We start from the raw sequence: 20,063 nt of genomic DNA on the forward strand, positions 1-20,063 counted from the left end.
GTACAAGAGGGAAGTTTTGGAACACTATGACTTAATTCATTCAAGCAACAAGCCCAATTGGGTACGAAAATCAGTGGTGTCGGATGGCATAACATTCATTATTGGGCCTTGGCGTACTGGTTGAAGTTTGAAGCTTCTTTTATTTTGATTGGGCCTGCCCCAGAATGGCTCTCCATACCATCATATAATATTCACACTGATTTGTTTTCACCACGCACAAAAAAAAAACTCATTTTAGCAAGACTACACCTTAGCTCAGCTTGGTGATTAAATATGACATACAAAAGAAAGTTTTGGGCTAGGCAACAAATTGCTTGGTCTTTTGGCATTAAACATCTTCAAGTAAGGGTCTGATTCCAGCCAACAGCCATTTGGTTTGCTGGTGACCATCAAGATTTTAACTCTTGGTTGTCGCCGGTCATTATTTGTACTTTGTCACTTTCAATGACTTCCTCTGATGGTGTTTTCGTCGGTTAGACAAAAAAAAAAAAGGAAAAGGAATTGATTCCCAGCTGTGAAATTGAAATGGCAACATGTAGTTTAAGTTAGTTTTTGGAGAGGAATATGGTAGTAGTCAAGCAGAGTTTTGGTGTCCCCAAATTCAGATGCATTTCCAAATTAAGAAACGTTATATATGCTTGCTTCTAAAATGTCAAAAAAAATAAATAAATAAATCAAGTGCTCAGTCTTGCTATTTCAAATTGATTGAATAAAATTTATCATATTTTCTAAATTTTCTGGATCTATAGTATCTAATATTTATTCTCCAAATCTGTTTATATTTATGTTTTCTGTCATTAGTCGATTTATGTATAAGAGAAAAAGAACACATGGATTTTAGATTCTTAAATCTCAGGTGGTGTTCGGATTACAATTTTTCACTAAAATATTTTTACATTTTATGTTTCAAATCACCATTTTACTTCTACATCTTACAATATAATTAATTTTCTACAAAAACTAGCAATCTAAGCGAGACATTATTAGCATTTGGTATTACTAATGAACGGCTGGTGATTAATGAGGAACGTTAGGAAATCCTCGTTGGGGAGCCAAAAAAAGATTAATAAAATATCAACAGTACTAGCGGACTGATCTCTCGCAATCAACCAGATGAATAGACTACGACGACAAAGTCAAAGGTTATCATCCAAATAGAGCTGGCAATTTGTCCCAAGTCCCAATGGGCTATCCATGCCCAAAGGAACTTTGGGCGGGATGGGTATTATAATTTGGTATTGGGTTTAAGTTGGGACACATCCCAACTATACCCATTAATGAATGGGAAAGGATGGGAAACACTTCAGTACCCATTGGACTCAAATGGCAAGGGCTCCGTTTGGATTAGCTATTTTTGGTAGGTGTTTTTGAAATATTTTATTGTAGCCGTGTGTATGAAAAATTTTTACTATAAAATTTTTTTGAAATATTTGATATACTAATATGGATGGGATGTTTCTTGAGTTATTGTATATTACTGTAACATTGTATTTGAAAAACTTATTTTTTGAAAAAATAGTCAATCCAAACGGAGTCTTAGATTCAAAAATTATCTTTAACAATTTTTATAGTCATACCAACGAATATAATCTAGTAGTCTTTCTAGTCATTATCCACAAGAATTTCCAGCATTTCAGTTAGTTTAGACCTGTCATCCTTGGACAATGATGAGGATAAATATTCAACATCCTAAGGACCTTGGCCATCTTGATATATGTTGGAATATGGCTGTATATCTATCTTTTCCTTTATTTGTTAATCCAATTTTTGGTGGGAATCTTGAGTATAAAGCACTTGCATGTTTATTTAATAAAACTAAAAGAAATTTAATAAATCAAAAATATTAAAATTATATAAAAAATAAAAAAAGAATTAAAGGAAAAAAAATATGTAGAAAATGAATTTGGGTATTGGGCGGGATCAATCTAAACCCATCCCAAAATGATCCCGCCCAAGTTAGTCCCAAAACACATATGGGTAAGGTTGGGCCCAAACCCATATGACTCGGTTCCATCTCAAACCCAAGCAAATCCCGCCCATCCCGCCCATTTTGCCACCTCTACATCCAAAGCACCTACTACGCTATTCTTTCAGAAGCGTCCCTTGAAGTTGGGAAATGCAGAATTTTCAAGGATTTCATTTGATCCCTTCTAAGTTCTAACCAAACAATCTAAAACTTGTGGGTCGGGTCAGATTACCTCGTTCAAAGGTCCGCAGCTAAGACTGATTGTTGTAATGATTAACCATTCCATCCCTTTCAAAAAAAAAAAAAAAAAAACTTAAACTTGGGTGTTGCTAAATTATTTCGTTCTTGTATAGTAGCCGACGCCAATTAGAGCATAAGATAGAAGGCGCAAGTTGATTTCTTATGTTTAAGAATTAAGATTGCAGTGATTATTCAACTTTAGGCACGGCTTAGGGCGGTGCGTTTAATAAAATTGAAATCTGAAAATTGAAGTTTAAAATTTAAAATATGAATATATGAAGTTATTGAATTGTTAAATACCAAATTTGATATATTTGATTATGTATCACATTAAGCGATAAGTGAACAGTTTATTCACTTATTTTTTGGAGCAAATTTTGCGAAGAAAATTCAGTACCACTTAATTAATTCAAATATTCAATTTTTTAGTTATCAAACACATCTGAATATATTAATAAGATTTGAATTCGTTAAATTTAAGTGGTGAATGGGGTAATGAAACAAGACTATAACGTTTTTTGAAATTTTCAAGTCGAACCTTTTAGAATTCAAATATTGCGTTTTGTTTTCTCCCCTCCTCTATTTCCTTGATATCCACACAAGTAAATGGTATGGCAATCAAATTAAGAACAAAAAACTTGTTCTTTGTCTGTAAAATAGTTGGAGTTTGGGCATAAGAAAAATAATGAACGAAGTTTGAATCTGAATAATTCAGGGTACAAAATTCTCAATGGAGACACATATAGGGGCAAGAAATTCTTTGAACGCAATTATCTACATATTTAAAACAAAAGAACATGTTTCCAACGTAGTCACAATTAATAGTTCACATCTTCGTACGTACCTTGAGTTTGTATGTTACTTACTATATATTATGTCCTTTTCGGGTGAGGATAATTTAATTTGTTTTGCTGAATTTGGAATAAAATATGTCAGCAATTATAGAATTGTAAACTACTGTATCTGCTTATTTTAATCTTGTCTTTTGCTTGAGATGTTGCATTTTGTTAATCCATAAAGGATATTTATACTTTGTTTAGTTAATTTGCTGCGCTGGTTATTCTGTGTATTTACTTTTAGGGATCGGATCGTTCTCAATTGATTATTCGTGACCTATAACCCCAAGCATTAAATATATATAGTAATTACACACGTACGTTTAAGTTTTAAACAAGGCCTGATTTGCATCTCGTCAAGGATTCAATGCAGCCGCAGCATACTATTTCGGTCAATAAATTATTTATACATAGACCAGATAAAAGCAAAAATTTTAGTTTGTAGGTAACTACCTAAATATAGACTGTGCTTTAGGTTCAGAAAAGATGATGTTATCCTAGTTGCCTTAGCCAGTCGACATATTTAGACCCTGCAAACACCCCTTTGTCTTTTCATATTGGAATGGGAATTGTATCCTAAACTTTTACTGACGAGCCTAGTTTATGATAGCACGCATGCATATATTTTATTCAACACCTCCTTTTGTAGGAGACAGTGACGTGAAAACATCCAACAATTATTTAAAAAAAAAAAAAATAACTACAAATGTATCATTCTGCATTGAAAAGCCAGCTTGTTAAATGATTCAAAGGAATTCTATTCAGAAAGAATTCTCATGCTTCAAGTTTAGAAAAATTGCCACCTACCGAAAAGTAAAAGCCAAACAATTCTGCTTGTTTCTTGTTTAAGCTCAAAAACCATTTATTTTCCGTGGAAGTAACTTCATCCATCTTAATTTCCCTCATGATCGCTATAAAAACCCCACAGCTTCTTGCAACATCCATCCTTCAAAACAAAAACAAACAAGTACTATAAACTACTTCACACAGATTCAACTTCTCGAATAATCTCCTCATTTCTCTCTCGGAGTGTCCCTAAACACTCAGCTATATATCAAAATTATGGCCACACAAACCACACCCAATACTGCTTCCTCAAGCTCTAGCGTTGGTAGCATCAGGGACAAAACATTCACCGGTGTTGGAAACCTGATTAGGCTTCTTCCCACGGGGACTGTTTTCCTGTACCAATTTCTGAACCCAATTTTAACCAACAATGGCAGCTGTAGCAATACAAACAAGTATGTCTCAAGCGTACTTTTCGCGCTTTGTGGGATCTCTTGTTTTCTCTCAACATTCACTGATAGTTACAAAGATGATCAGGGAAAAATTCATTATGGGATTGCAACGTTTAAAGGGTTTTGGCCAACTTCAGGTGCAAGTTCGTCAGTGGACTTCAAATCATACAGGCTTCAAATTGGAGATTTTGTTCATGCTACACTTTCCCTGATCGTGTTTTCCGTTCTTTCCTTGTTGGATAACAACACAGTTGAGTGCTTTTATCCTTCTTTTGAGTCTACTCAAAAGGCTTTGTTAAAGGGCCTGCCTCCTGTCATCGGCTCAGTTGCTGCTGCTGTTTTTGTTGCCTTCCCCAACAAGCGCCATGGCATAGGTTACCCTTCAGATTCAAGTTCGAGTTCAACTTCAACCACTTCAAGTGCAGTCCAGACATCAAATGCCGGGCAGAAGGCTTAATTTCTTGGATATACACAGCTGCTATAGTAACTGTTATCAATTTGCATTTGCACAAGCGGTCTGAATATAGGAAACATACATAAAATTTTATCAGTAAATTATGTGATGTGAATCTTAAACCTTATGTGTAAATTGATTAATCTACCTTCATTGTAAACCCCATACCCATAGGAGTTGAAGAATGTAATCACAGTCCAATTATAACTTTCTTTGTTTGTTGACTGTTTGGTTTGAGAACTTTGTTTGTTGATTGTTTGGTTTGAGAATTGAAAAGTCTATTAGAATTATTATTAATTGTTTGGTCTCCCCTTTCCTTATCATATGGCTGTAACTGTCATATGATTGGTCATTGCAAAAAATTGAAAGAGGGTTTACACGCTAGCGAGGCTGCTAGCACGCGCATTGAATATGTAATCTTGTCTCTTGATGATGATAACAGGCTTTTCCTTCATGCAATAGTATGCGTAATTAATTTATTCTGCAGCCAAAGAATTTCAAGAATTACGTTATGAAGAACGTATACCCAGTCCTCCTGTACATCAATATGAAGTTGATTTTATGTGTTACAAATGAATTTGATGTTTTTGGCTTGGCGCAAATTTTGCCTAACATGTAGTTGAAATGTGACTAGGCCAAAAAATTTGAGCGTATAGAATGAAGTATGAAGATCGATATAGACTTGTCCATTTCCCTTTTCTTCGGAAGAGGTACTAAAAGGTAGACGAATGAGATGAAATCAGATTTTTAAGCTTTGACGAATCAGATTACCAGCATTCTCGTTCTGGGGGAAAAGAATAAACACAAACAGATTCATTGTGCCAGTTCTTTCTTCTTTTCCTTTTTCAATAAACAAGAGACAGTAATTACGTAGCCAAAGTTTGTATTAATGCGAGTGCAGTCGCATACCAATTTCCTTTTTTTTTTTTTCTAATAAGTGAAGGATGAGATTTCAGAAGTAAGAAAAGGTAGCGAAATTTGAATTTAGGATCTCTCTGAGCCATTTGGATACACCACTTTTGTTTAAACAGGATAAACCAATTACCCAATTATTCCTTTAACTTTATGGACTATCTTTCAAGTGTGCGACTGAACCATTCAATGGTACGAAGTCAAATGCTAGAAAATTCATTACTAATCAATAATGCTATTAAGAAATTTGATATCCTTGATTTGGCAGATTCTGATATTATTGACCGATTTTGGCATATATGCAGAAATCTCTCTCATTATTATAGCGGATGTTAATTATTAGCCTGCAGAAAACTGTAAAGAGGATCTTGTAGCATAAGGTTAGAAAGGAATTTAGGGCAGGAAAACACATGCTTATATTTTCAAAGCATTACGTCATGAAAACCTAAGAATCACCTGCTGATTTGCTCTAATATAGTGACAAATTCCTAACACAATTTGAAAATACGTGATCGTGCTATAGCTAAGTTACCTCATGCACAAGCTTTTCTCCTGATTTTGGAAAGTGTTAACCTTGAAATACGCACAGAAATTCATGGATACGGTGAGGTAAATTCCGATCCGTTGATTACCCTTTTTAAGTTTATCAATAACTTTACGTTATCTTGACCATCTTTCATGAATTTCATACTTTTGATCTTCTTTTGTACTTTTTTTTTTTTTTTGGTTCGAAGCGTCACGCTTTTACCTTTAGCAAACCTAATGTCCAACTAAAAATTTGAGCATATGATTTCCAAATTAATAAGGTCCCTGTTAATGATACCAAAGCAACTGTACATCATAAGCATTTTGTGCACTAGGTGGTTATATCTTGACCAAAAAAAACAAAAGGACCAAGAATCATTGATCAACCGGTCATAGCTCCGTAGTAGTATTTGCGAACGTAGCCTCAGTCGGAATACCGACCCAACTTGTACCGATTTGCTGAAAGTTTTTCATTCTTATTTCCGTTTTTGAGCACGGGTTTTTCTGGTAGAATTCTATCTTGTCTTTACCATGAATTATTCTAACCATCCGGCGCTGCGCAGATGTCAGCCCTCATACCATGCATGGTCTTTGCGGAAACGTTATGTGTTTTTGGTAAACAGCAAGAATTGGAAGGGCAGATGTTTTTGGTGCGCCCTCCAATCAAGAATTGGAACCTCATAATCATTATACTTTTCTCTCATGGCTATCTTGGTTCAGGACTCAACATTTTAGTGTTCTAGGCACAGAAAATCACACCAATCCATTTTAAATTTGGTGGTTAAACTCTACTATGGTGACGATATTGTGAGGGAGGTCCTGCCTGCAGAAAGACAGCTCGACGTAACGTACTCGACATGAATGGTAACTTCCCCAGCAAAAAAAAAAAAAAAAAGAAAAAGAAAAAGAACACATTCGAGCACGCAGAAAGAAAAAAAGATAACGTAAATTAAGGATGATAAAAACTGAAACAAAATCCATCTTGCTCGTTTTTAACGTATGGAAAACCCAAGGAATCATGGTTTTTATTTTTTATTCATTGTCAAATGCACTAAGGGTCTGTTTGATAACATAAAAAAGTGCTGAATCTGAATTTTTTCAGACATTCAGATGTTTTGAGTGTTTGATAAATGAAAATCCATTTGCTGAACTTGTTAAGTAGTGCTGAACTTGTGTGTATTTTTTTCATCACAAGAATCCTAACTGAATGCTTAATTCTAATAGAAATCAATAGAATTACTTCAATTACCTTATCTTATCTACCAAATCTACCATTGTTTGTTAATTATGTTCAAAATTCTTATATAATTAAACAATCTAATATTATCTATCTAATAATTTTCTATTTCTTTTTTCTCCCTTTTGAATGATTTTCACATTTTCTTCATACTCCTCATATAATATATTTCATCTTTTATATTAATTTGATTTAAAAATAAATATTGTTATTTTCATACCTCACATTTTTAGCTAATTAAATCATAGGTTCAATTTCTTTTTTGGATGAAAAGATATAAGGGCAAATTTGTCAAATTTAACTTATTAAGCATTCAGTTATAAATGTTTATCAAACAGTATAAATAGGTTTAACATTAAAATTCAGACATTCATATATTTCTTTTCAGTACTTAAAATTCAGCAAATTAATTGTTTCAGTATTCAGATTTCAGAATTCAGATTCAATTTTATCAAACGGAACCTAAGTTTGAGTACGAAGATTTGTACGGGTTGTTGGCTTTCTTGTTTCCTTGATTGATTGAATATGGGGCCGAGAGGATGGCCGAATCATGTAGACGTATTTGTGACGCCCTAGAAGCTGATTACCTTTTACATTCTCTTCTGCAAAAATCTTTCTCCAGCAAATATTAGTCTTAGATAGACCACACGAGCATTTTCTACATTAACTTTAAAATTTTTAGTTGGAAACTAATTTTAGAAATAGAAAAAGAAGAACCGAAAAACTTTGCTAATGGGAGCTAGTAGTTACGAATATAGTAATGCCACAGATTTAAAAATACTGAATTAAAGGGGAAAAATGAAAAGAAAATATTCGGTGAACAAAAGAGAAAAGTATACATGCAGAAATAAATCCCCGCCTCCCTAAAATGGAAAAATAAAAAGACAACATTATCTGGGCCTCAGTCTCCGATGGGCAGAGTTGGCTAAGGCCCAGGAATTTTACATGCTCATCCAAACTTAACGGCCCGAGTAATGGGGCAAGTTAGATGGGTTATTTCGAATTTTATTGCTGATATATGATTTTCGGATATTGCCTTAATCCGTGATGATGATTGAAACTGAATTCATCCAAATTTTTCTAACAAAAAAAAAAAAACATTTCCCATTCCTTTAAGTTTTGCAGGAATCTCGTTTACAATTGTCGGTGAGTTTTGTCGGTGAGTGATTAAATGGTTTATGATTCTCGATATTATGGTGATTGAAACTGAATCTACCTAAACTTTTCTAACAAAAAAAAAAGTTTTGCGGGATTCTCGTTTACAATTGTGATTGCACAGCACAAATTTACGGTAGAGGTAGATTAATTATTAATCGTATCGATAAAATTGAGTTGGAAACACAAATTTTAGAAAGCGACAAAGTACTTTTTATCCGTTTCTATTTTAGTGTCTATATTTACTATACTAATGCGACTATATAATTTGAAAATGACTACATGTAGAAGCCCATGTCTATTCCGCAGATGCAAGCATGTAGACATGACAACAAAATTGAAGTATTTATAGTACATTTATGACTCATCGAGTGCAGATGAACAAAGCTATCCGCTAGGGCTACCTAATATGATAAGTGGGTTTTTTCTTCAATTGTTATACTTAGTTTTGGAAATTCTTGTACTGGCTGGTGGATGCAGAAATGAGAAATGCTGGCACAGCTTGCCTGTTTGTCTATGCATAAGTGGCGTTTGAAACGCAGAAGTACCCAGCTTTGCAAATCAAGCAAGGCAAGTTGCTTCTCATCTCCTACTAAGCTGTAACTTCTTACATGAACTCTTAAAAAGTAGTAAAGCCATTAACTTAAATGTTACACGAAACAAGGTGGGAGGGCAATTGATACACACTGAAAATGGAACAACGGAACGATGATATTATACTTGATGAATATATATAAGACACTCAGTATTTGAACCAATGGTTAATGCTGTTCTTCTATGCAATGTGAAAATTCGAGGATCGAACTATGCAAGTATCAATATTCGATCTGCAGACGTTTAAAAGTGAACCTAAAGCTATAATCATTTGGTTTGCAAAGCGGAATCAATGTGCACCAATTGTTCGCCTTGCACAGATCATCCAATGGACTATGGATTAAACGGCAGATTAATTGCTTTTATGTTACATCAATTCAAGCTTGCTTGATCTGTTTAATTGCGGCCGTTGGAGCTTCATTCGGCCAATTCCCAACTTAAATGGTGATGTAGGGAAATTCTTTACATAAGCAATAATAATTTTTTAGGAAGTCAGAATTATACCTTGTACGTACAAGCAACTTTTCTTGCATGTTTTCTCTACATAAGTAAGTACCATATGCACATATACAACATTTTATAGCCAAAAGTTCTCTGGGGCTAAAAACACGAGCAACAAGCAAGATTGAAGCATGGCCAATAAAGCAAGCATAGCACAAAACGCATTTGTTGGCCTCAGCAGCCTCATCAAGCTTCTTCCAACAGGGACCGTCTTCGCCTACCAGTTCCTCAATCCTTTGTTAATCGGCGGCGACGGCGACAGCTGCAAAGTAGCTAACAAGGTCCTATCTTACATTCTAATAGTGGTTTGTGGGCTTTCTTGCTTTTTCTCAAGCTTCACAGATAGCTACACGGATAGTGACGGAGAAGTTCATTATGGTATAGCAACTTTCAAGGGTTTTTGGCCGAATCCTGATGACAAGGATCTGTCGTCCTACAAGATTCGATTTGGGGATTTTGTGCATGCGTCTTTTGCTTTGTTGGTGTTTGCTGGTGTAGCCCTTTTGAACGATAATTCCGTCGACTGCTTCTATCCATCTTTCGAGAAGCATAAGAAGGTTGTGGTGTCGGTGTTGCCTACTGTGGTTGGTGCTGTTTCAAGCGCTGTTTTTGCCTTGTTTCCCACCAAGCGCAACTACATAGGCTATCCTCCTTCCAGCCAGAAATCTAATCCCCCCAAGTCTTTACTGGATGGATAAATATGCTAAGGATTCGTATACACGATAACGAAAGTATATGCACTATCAGTATATATAATAAGATTAACTCAATTGTATCTGTGATTATTGATTGTAATGCATGGAAGATCGAAGTCTGTGTGTCTATGAGTGAATGACATTACTATTTTTTTCCTTTTAATTATTTATGAGCGTTTTTATTATATGCATCATGCTATTTTCAAAACTTGTGCACCACTGACAAAGGTATATGCTTTTATTTGGTCATGAGTCTCTTCCTGAAGAATATAAATAATCTGTTAGTAGCTAGTTCATAAGAGTATTGGGAAAAGTACTGATATAGAAGATTATAATCCTAATGAAAAATAAATTAGAAGAAAAATTGACAAACAACATGGCGTCTTATCAGCACTGTGGATTTCAAAATTAAGAAAACTGAATTCTAGATACTCGAATGCCAAATTAAAGGCATCAGATAGATGTTGGTAGCTCGTGCGTGATGGTAGCATTCGTAAATGGCTTAAAGTTTGACTTTTTGGTACTAATAAGTAGTATGTATATCGACATAAATATGGAAATTGAAAGAGAAATAATTAAACCCTTCAAAGGCATCAAAATGCTTATATAGTTCTTGCCATTGAACTTTTATCTAAGAACATTACTCAAAAGAAGATCAAACAAATGGTGGACATTTACCGCGTCAAAGAAGGCAAGAAAGAAGTTTGCTCCCTCTCCCTCGTTTTTATTTATTGGAGTTTTCTGACGGGTGTCTAATGAGCATTTGTTAATATAGTTGTATTTCATCCAACCTATCATGTATATATGTACACTAACAATTATTACCTTTCTTTCCATTTATATACTTTTCATAATTAATCTGCTTACATTTATACGCTTTCCTTAATTAATTTTATATTTTTAAAAATGTAACACTTAAAATACATCTTAAAGAGTATCCTATGAGTACTCTAACCTTAACGAGTGTACTCGTTAGACAGATCATTTATTCATTTATTTATTTAAATTTCCATTGAGAAGGTAGGCAACAAGTATAAATATCGGTGGATTTTCATTGAGAAGGTAGGCAAGAAGAATAATCTTTGTGGGTTGTCTATCTACTAGGGAAACTGGAAACTTCTTGTTAGATCTTACGCAGCTATATACTCTCAATAGTGACATCCTACCAAAGTAGCATCCTATTTGAGAATAAACCTCAGAAGCAAGACTTTGCACCTTGATCATAGTTTGCACCTTGAATTCTCTCTCCAATTTTGGTAGTACAGATATATATAGTTTGCAGCTATATACTCTCAATAGTGACATCCTACCAAAGTAGCATCCTATTTGAGAATAAACCTCAGAAGCAAGACTTTGCACCTTGAGTATCAATCATAGTTTGCACCTTGAATTCTCTCTCCAGTTGTCTCTGAATGCATGACATATGTCCTTAATTATTTATTAACATTAGTTAGAATTAGTCAACTATAAAATCATCATATCCTTTTTTAGTGAATAAAGACACATGTCATGCGTTCAAATGTATAATGTGAAAAGTGGAGAGACGATCCATGGGAAAAAAGCCAAATCCAACATCATTTGGCCAAACTTATCGTCACAAGGTCATCTCTTAAATTAATTACTGTAAATTCACATGGACAAAAAAATAATTGAAGTCAGAAATAACGTTGTTTTCAAAGATCAATTCACATCATAGACTAATCCTCTCTCACAGAATAATACTATTATTCTTATGGATTAAATTTTTATGCACGACCAATATAGAAAATTTTTTTATCTTAACAATTACAAATATATGCTATTTGTGTAAAAATCAAATTTAAAAATTTAAAATTAAATTACATGACATATATTCAATATCGTACATGTAAACACTAATAGTGCATGGAAAATTTATCCTATCATCATCATCATCATCATCATCATCATCATTTGTTGTGAGTGGAAGAGTTCATGATCAATACAAATGAATTACGTCTAAACATTAGTACAAGGGTGGGATGAATAGAAATAAATTACATGATCACAAAAAATATTTACTAAAATTTCAGAAATTGTCAGTTTTATTAGGGGCGTTTGATGGCTTCTTTAATTTTCATCAAATTGAAACTTCCAAGCAATCCAGTTAACTGAGTTGAAAAGGGAGAAGAATAAAGAACAGTCTTCAAATTTTACATGGGCTGGGTCAACTGAAGCAGTATTTTGGGTACCCAACGGCACACAGTCACTTCTTTAGCCTATTTGCAATCGCACAATCTCATATATGGACGTCCACTCCCAAGCCCACAAAGGATAACTAGACTCTCTGTCCTAAAGAAAGGGCATTGAATTGGTGATGGGCCATCACCAAGCGAACTAATGCGGTAAAGCAGGTAATTAATTAGTCAAACAGCTTTAAACTAGCAAAAATAAATTGTTGTTGAGTTTGCGAAAAATATAACGGTTGATTACTCATTTTTCAAATCATTATGAACACATTAATATCTTTTCTTTTTTAGGTTGGATTGCAAAGATACAGAGGAATAATCTTTCTTCTTTCATTAGGAGGAAATAAAATGAAGATTTAGACCAATAAATTGGTTTCTTCTTTGTGATAAAAGCTTTCTTTTGAAGCATAACTAATTGTATTATACAAAGTAATAAATATGCTTACACATACATCAAATAAGTACCTCTCTGCCAATGATCAAATTCTAAATACTTAAAAAAAATGCAGGCAGACCACTTTGGCTCAACTTTAGGGGAGTTTTGCACAAAGGGCAACCTGTATTTTTCATGTTCCTATAATTGCCAAAATCCTCTTGAAGTACAAGAATTTGTGATCTTTACAACTCTTTGCTTTAGTTTCTCGTGTCTTTTGCCACCCAAATGTTGAGCTGTATTTGCTGCTTTCATAATATCAACCTTGACTATGTGATGATCAGATGTGCCTTTGGATGAAATGACCGAGTATGATCCAGGCACAAAGTTGTATGGCAGGTCAGGGGAGGCCATAATATAGTCCACACGGGTTCCATATTTGCAGGTTCCCTGAACACCTGTTTCAAGAAAACGGGGAGTACTTAGAACAATTGTGTTGGATCATGAGAGACCTTTTAGGGGGTGAAATTTGTATTAAATTAAAGATAGAGTCTAGTACTTTGGCCTTTGGCAATGATGACCACTGGCTCAAATTCGCCTGGAAAGTGCTTGGCATCTGTGTATTCTTTTTCCTTCAAGAAATTCACCACTTGAGTTTTTGGTGTTGGTTTTCCCAGCTCCTCGTAATACTGTCAAGTTGAAAATTAAAAGAAAATATTTGATTAGCTGACTTCTTGTTTGCTATTAATGCTTAAAAGTCTTTTCGAAAGGTGGAGAAACAAAGAGATTGCTACCTTCACAATATTGGTCCATCTTTCAGATGAGTAATCTGATGCATCAAGAGAATTGAGGCCTCCAGCCAAAATGTGTGGATGATCACTTGACTGAATAATTGCATTGATTTGCTTCATCCTCCAATTCTCATCTAAATGGTCAAGTTGAGTGCAATAAAAGTTGAGGTCCCCCACCCATGGGACATCAATTGTAGCCTTGAGCACATTCCTGCCATTAGCAGCACAAACAAACAATTGGAGTTTGTTAATTCTTATGCATTTGCAACTGCTTAGGCTATCAAGTATATCAGTATTCTGAAGTAAAATTTCAGGACCCTTTTGGAGAAGAGAACATCATTGTCTGATGGAAAGAGCCCACAAGGCTTCTAGCGATAATGAATGGTAATGAGATGACAGGGAAGTAGGATGAAGCTGTCATTTCTGGTCATCATTAATGGATCGCTACAAGCATCGGTAATATCAAATATGCCGGTTCTTGTTTATTAGGACACAAAAGTGAACTATGAAGAGGAGAGAGATAAATTCCTAGATTAAAGTTACTCACCTGAAGTCCTTGTCATCATAAATTCTCTGAACTTTCCACTTCTTAATTGGCCATTTTGACATGATAGCATTCCCATACTCAGGAGCCCAGCTTTCTGCAAAGACATAGTACATACCTAAGGCCTCAGCCAAATTAGACAAAGGGGTCATTTGTTTCTCTTCCTCAGCTTTCACATCTTGCAAAGCCAAGATATCAGCATCCAGTTCTTTAAGCACATCATAAATGCTCTTACTTCCATCATTCATCCAGTTAGCCATGCCAAGGGGAAAGCATATGGGAGACCTCATTGGAGCTATGCTGTTTGTGTAGAAAGACACTATATTGGTCGAAGAATCTTCCTCAAAGCTAAGCACCTTGTTTTGTGCCAGTGATATCTCATTTTCAGGAAGATTTATCGAAACTTTTGGTTTTGATCTGGTGAGTTTGATCTGACTGGAAGTTAGCTCTGGATCACCAATTGTGGGGTGCAGGGGAGACTGTTTGAGTATGCTCTTTGGACGACCACTCACTGGCTTAACCCGAGTTTCACTCTTCAGATACTCTTCATCGCCAGGAATGAAAACAACTGACTTTTCAGCCTTGGGAATAGCAGGTGCAAGTGAAAACAAGGCTGCATTGAAAGTTGCAACTCGAATAGGCCTTTGTGTAAAAGCAACTTTCACTTGTCCATTTACGTAACTTGGAGAATTTTTGATTGTTGCTTCTTTGTTAAGCTGACCTTTTGAGTTCAGCTTCCCAAATCTCCTGATTACCACTTTAGGCCTCGGACGCCTCCGGAGCAACCACCTTATCCTTGAGCAAAGGCGTCGAAATCTCCTGCTTAGGATACGCAACATGCGAGACAATTTCTTATTGTACACATGCCCTGAAATCTCTCTTGATTGAAGTGTGTGCATTGAGTCCTCCAACATATGAATTTTAAGATTGCATATATGATCTGATTGGAGTTTTCAAGGGTTCACTTTTTATTTGGTGAACCCAGTTGAAAATGTGTGTTAAGGGACCTGCCAATGCTCTATAGGCATAGAGAGTGGACTGTGGAGGGGGCTATAGAGACAAAGCACATCCCAACTACTCCAAGAATTGGGGTGGAGGCTGACAGACGACAATGGTGCCAACATTGTTGATCTTCTATGTTATGACAACAAAACTATAACTACTCCCACCTGTTAAAGAGACTTTTTCTTTACAGCCAATGGAATCAGATTATAATAGGAGGAAAAAAGGAAAAAAGTTCTTCAAAGAGTCTTCATGGTTATAATACTTAGGATGATGTAACACTCAATTCACATTTAAGTGTTATCTGTAAGCCCCAAGGAGGTCAATGTAGACTCAAATACTGATCAAGAATATGTTGACCAAAGAAATGCAGCACTGCCGGCACCAGCACATCATCAAAATCACTAGTCAGCAATCAGTACTGTTGAGAACGAGTCTTTTAGGTCTAAATAATTTGGTGCAGCAGCTTATCTCAGTTTTACTAACCTCCATGAGATACTTCTTGGTGTTACTTTTATTCAGTCTATTTGTCAAGAAGTCAAAAGTGTGTGTGGATGTGGAGAGAGGCAGCTAGAGATAGTGGAGAAAAATATTGGAACCCAACTGCAGCAAGGGACCCCAAATCCACGAGGGAACATGCGAAATTTTTTTGCAATTGGCTTGTCATTCAATCATTAAGCTACTTGCGTTCTTAGTGTCCAGCTTTCGAGTCTCTGGACATTATCCAAATTTGGTACCACATATGATGACAAGATGGAACTCTCTTCATATGCAGTACTTTTGGAGCTAATGGTTTCGTACAAGGGCAAAAGATATATAAACCCAAAAATCACGTTAGGTATTAAATCATGAAGAGACTGACAAAGGGAAAGAAAGGGAGTTAGGGGTGGTGGTCATTCTTACAACAGCAGTCAAGAGGTGTACCAACTAATTATCCAGCACGGCAGAGACGCCAATCACGCACCAGTTTCATAAACCAAAAAAGATGCTCCTGGAAGACTTTTTACTAATCAATACAAGACACCATTCTCATGCTAAATCAAACCTCAGATTAAGCAGGATGTCGACTTCAGAAGCTTTTGACACATTCAAGAAGTTCAGAGGGATATTAGTTAACAGTTGCGTGAATCATTAATCAATTGTTTCGAGAAGAACCTTAACAACCTAACCGCTAATATTCTAAGCATCACATATTCTCGTTTAAGCAAGAGAATAATCATCTCACAGGCACAACACATGAACACTCACTTTCTTACATAACAGAGTATAGTTTAAAGAACTCAATAACAAAAGCCAGAAAATGAGGCAGCCTTGGACGAAACAACACAGTTAATATTGCGTTTGTAACCTTGAATCGAAGATTAGAACTTGCTAGCTAATGCTATTCTGATACAGGATAAAATTGTAATGTTTACAAAAGCCAAGATACAGGTTGCTCTACTGTCGGCGAGTTGGTCAATGCAACTTTGCAATCCTAAACGGTTAAGTAGGTAACTCGTTTTGCCTTTTAAAGCACAATCCTTCCAGAAAGTTTCCATTCCTTTCTTTTGATCCCGTCAGCAGCAGCAGATAACAGTACGCCTTTGACCAAAAACTCATATTGCCTGTGGAGTTAATAAGGCCAATTTTCACAGGGAAAGCATAGTCACATATTCTTCCAATTCTAAGAATCAAATAGTCCATCCAGAAGATTAGATGATGAATCATCTTTCACACTCTCATCAAAAAACCCATTCGAGGTATTCTCTCTTTTAAGTCTTCGCTCCTCAACAATAGATTCTGTTGTTTCAGCACAGTAATTCTTCCTTTCCTGCTTTGTTGGTCTTTCAGCCACAACAAACTTGTTGCCTTCACGGGTTCTCTCAGAGAATCCTGCCCAAACTGAAAAGAACCGAATGCGAGGAACTTGGTTACCAACATAAAAGAGTGAAGTAAACTCCAAAAAGACTTCTGCAATTATATGTTCCATCAGAAATTGTAATAGTTTGCAAATTCAATAGCACAGAATACATAAGCTAACAAGGAGCGCAACTTCATCTGCTGCACTAAAAAATGTACTGTTCTGTTGGAACAGTCTAGAACTAGACATCCCATGTGCAGTGCATCCACGAAAAGGATCGAAGACAGGATAAATACAACTAGAGGGTGAGGCACACTCAATGTGTGTGCATATTTAGGGAAAATAAATAATGAGAGAAAAATTGTATTGGTAACGAAGAGTGAAAATAAATGCAATCCTCCAGTCAGGCTGATTCTTGCAGCATTTCAAGCAAGGAATATAATTACAGAGTAATAGAAATGGAAAGTGATGCATTGAAGTAACATTGATTAGTGGGTTAGTTAATAGTGAAGGACTAACATGGGAAGAGTGTAGTGCTAGTTATGTAGGAGTGGGAAGTTTGATAGATAAGATGTGGGTAGATGATAGTAAATACTGGAAGGGTACATTTGGAAAAACAAATAATGACATTTTTTTTTTCTTTATACACCAAACCTGCTCAGGCTTAATAGATAGAGTGATATAATCTTCTAACTAATTCTTCAATAGCCTGAATTAACTTTCAAATTTTAGGAAACAAAATATGCAATTTAGTTAACTAACCTCAAACTCCCACCCCTGGCACGGGGTTGACTACCTTTCCCTATCTCCTAGCAACCAAGTAGCAAAGATTGATAAGTTAACCTCCAATATTGTACTCAAGCTATAAAAAGTCCATCTGGCTTTAGAATTTCCACTGACCTTCCCCATGAAGGGCAAAATTTTATGGCAGTAAAACCAAAGCAACAGAATATCTAATGTGTGAACTTCCTTGATTTCATGCAACTATCTTGATTCTCACACAAACCAAGCCCCCAAGGATCAAGTATATAGAAAACTAAGGTGTAGGAAGAAATGCAATATCCTCTCAATGGATTGACAACTCAAGTGAAAAGAAGCTTTCCCTATTCCTACAACAAAATTTCCAGAAGTCCAGTCTGCCTATCAAAACCGTCTGCAGACTCACTATTAAATTCCTTCCAAATAGATCACATCAAACATATGATCAGCTTAACAATTAAACCTGTTTGTCATGTATTAGCACTGACTATTATCCAACTTTTAATTCCAGAAGAGAACACAAAAAAAGAACTTCAATTCTACAGTCTTCCAAATTTTTGCAATAACCACCCAAAATGCTGCTCTAAACTTGAAGCCAAAGGTTTAAACAACATGAAAAGGTAACATACAAATTTGTTTTACGTATGTCTACATACTATTGTTTCATCAAACATGATTCTAGCTCAGTAAACCAAATTTGCATGGAACAAAGCAATAAATGCGCTGATGAGATAGTATGTTCAAAAGTGTAAGCAGAATTACCTCCAAAGTGGTGTAGAACAATAGAGGCTGCAACAGTAACATTTAAAGAAGCTGTGCCACACCCATATTGCGGAATGTAAACAAAGAAATCACATATCTCACACTCTTTTGCAGAAAGCCCCGTTCCCTGCAAACTTAAGTCATCGACTCATTACGATGCTATTATCTAATGCTGTCTAGGCACAAATAATTCAAAATAATTCCTCATTCACATGACAAATGCACAATTTAGAAAAACCAGTCTTCAGATCACTAAACTTCAACCCATTCGCTGACGTGCACAAGTAGATGTCAATGTAAGGAAAACAATGTTGAAGCAACTTATTTTGGTCAGTTTTAGAGGAAGTTAGAACAAAAAATGAGATTGTGTTAACCCATATTTTGAACGTCGTCAAAAGAACAAGATTAACTAATTATTTCAAGAGTTCCAAACATAAAGGCAGATATTGATAGTGCCATTAATCTCTAATGGTGACGAGTAACCTATCATACTTCAGGAAAAAGAGTTTTTTTCCCCTCTATATTACTTTGTGAAATACAAGAAATGAGAAAGGGAAACTACCTCATTACCAAGAAGAAAAGCAGTGCTTCTCTTGAAAGGATGTTGATTCACAGCCACAGCATCGTCCGTAATCTCCACCCCACATATATCACAATCCCTCTCCTGGTATCAAACAAACCAAAACAAAAAATCAAACCCACCAATATCAATACAAAATTCCCAGCTCACCAAACTCGTATAAGCATCGATGGAAATCCCATCCATTCTAATCATGCATCCAATACTCACAAAATCCAGTTGATGAATCCACATAAAATCCTTTTAAAAAAAATTTCCAGCTCATCAAATTTTTAGAAAAATCCACAAAGATGGCATTTTTTGCTATTACGCACGCATAACTGACAGAAACCACTCGGTCAATCAATCTTCAAAAATATCCTAAAAAAGAACCCAACTTTCCATATTTCAAGAAAGCACAAAAGGCGCTTATGCAAATCAAGAAAAGAGGGTTCTTTCTTGTCATCCTCTTTTTTTCGTTTTCTTTCTGAATTCTGATGATGTAAAATTGGGAACCTTGAGGAAGGATTTGGCGAGGGAGAGAGAGTGGAAGTGACGGAAATTGACGTGGGAGGTGGAGCCATGGCTGCCAAAGGCGTTGAAGTCCCGGCGGCCCACTAAAATCAGCTCTGAGACTCCAAAAGCAGTGCAGCTTCTGGCTAGTGTTCCCACGTTGTGCCTCTTTGCTATATTGTGTATTAACACATAGCTCTCGTATCTCTTCTCATTCTCCATCTAACCTTTCACATGTGAGGCCGAGCTGCGGCGGCAGGAGATGGCGGAGGCGGGGTTTTAGGGGCCTTCTCTGCAACAAAAATCAGAGCCCAAACCCCCCTACAGGGTATAGATTAGAACCCCCAGAGAAGTGGAAAC

The 20,063-nt window shown here is 35.8% G+C and overlaps 4 protein-coding genes across 4 annotated transcripts; 2 read left to right on the forward strand and 2 right to left on the reverse strand.

The window, feature by feature from the left end:
- The first annotated feature begins 3,832 nt into the window (after positions 1 to 3,832).
- On the forward strand, positions 3,833 to 5,031 carry LOC113734790 (protein DMP2-like). The gene has a single exon (XM_027261470.2). It carries the CDS (start codon positions 4,105 to 4,107, stop codon positions 4,735 to 4,737), a length of 633 nt encoding a protein of 210 aa, XP_027117271.1. The 5' UTR covers positions 3,833 to 4,104; the 3' UTR covers positions 4,738 to 5,031.
- Positions 5,032 to 9,752: 4,721 nt separating this feature from the next.
- LOC113735342 (protein DMP2-like) lies at positions 9,753 to 10,519 on the forward strand. The gene has a single exon (XM_027262357.2). It carries the CDS (start codon positions 9,790 to 9,792, stop codon positions 10,354 to 10,356), a length of 567 nt encoding a protein of 188 aa, XP_027118158.1. The 5' UTR covers positions 9,753 to 9,789; the 3' UTR covers positions 10,357 to 10,519.
- A 2,347-nt stretch (positions 10,520 to 12,866) lies between these two features.
- Positions 12,867 to 15,305, reverse strand: LOC113734032 (uncharacterized). The gene is made up of 4 exons (XM_027260336.2): positions 14,272 to 15,305; positions 13,728 to 13,935; positions 13,493 to 13,622; positions 12,867 to 13,391 (listed from the first exon to the last, which is right to left on the reverse strand). Exons 1-4 carry the CDS (start codon positions 15,180 to 15,182, stop codon positions 13,135 to 13,137), a joined length of 1,506 nt encoding a protein of 501 aa, XP_027116137.1. The 5' UTR covers positions 15,183 to 15,305; the 3' UTR covers positions 12,867 to 13,134.
- A 1,276-nt stretch (positions 15,306 to 16,581) lies between these two features.
- On the reverse strand, positions 16,582 to 20,063 carry LOC113734033 (uncharacterized). The gene is made up of 4 exons (XM_027260337.2): positions 19,707 to 20,063; positions 19,194 to 19,295; positions 18,632 to 18,758; positions 16,582 to 17,151 (listed from the first exon to the last, which is right to left on the reverse strand). The coding sequence occupies exons 1-4, from the start codon at positions 19,923 to 19,925 to the stop codon at positions 16,934 to 16,936; spliced, it is 666 nt and encodes a 221-aa protein (XP_027116138.1). The 5' UTR covers positions 19,926 to 20,063; the 3' UTR covers positions 16,582 to 16,933.

Source organism: Coffea arabica, chromosome 3c, assembly GCF_036785885.1.
Source record: "Coffea arabica cultivar ET-39 chromosome 3c, Coffea Arabica ET-39 HiFi, whole genome shotgun sequence".
Lineage (NCBI taxonomy): Eukaryota > Viridiplantae > Streptophyta > Magnoliopsida > Gentianales > Rubiaceae > Coffea > Coffea arabica.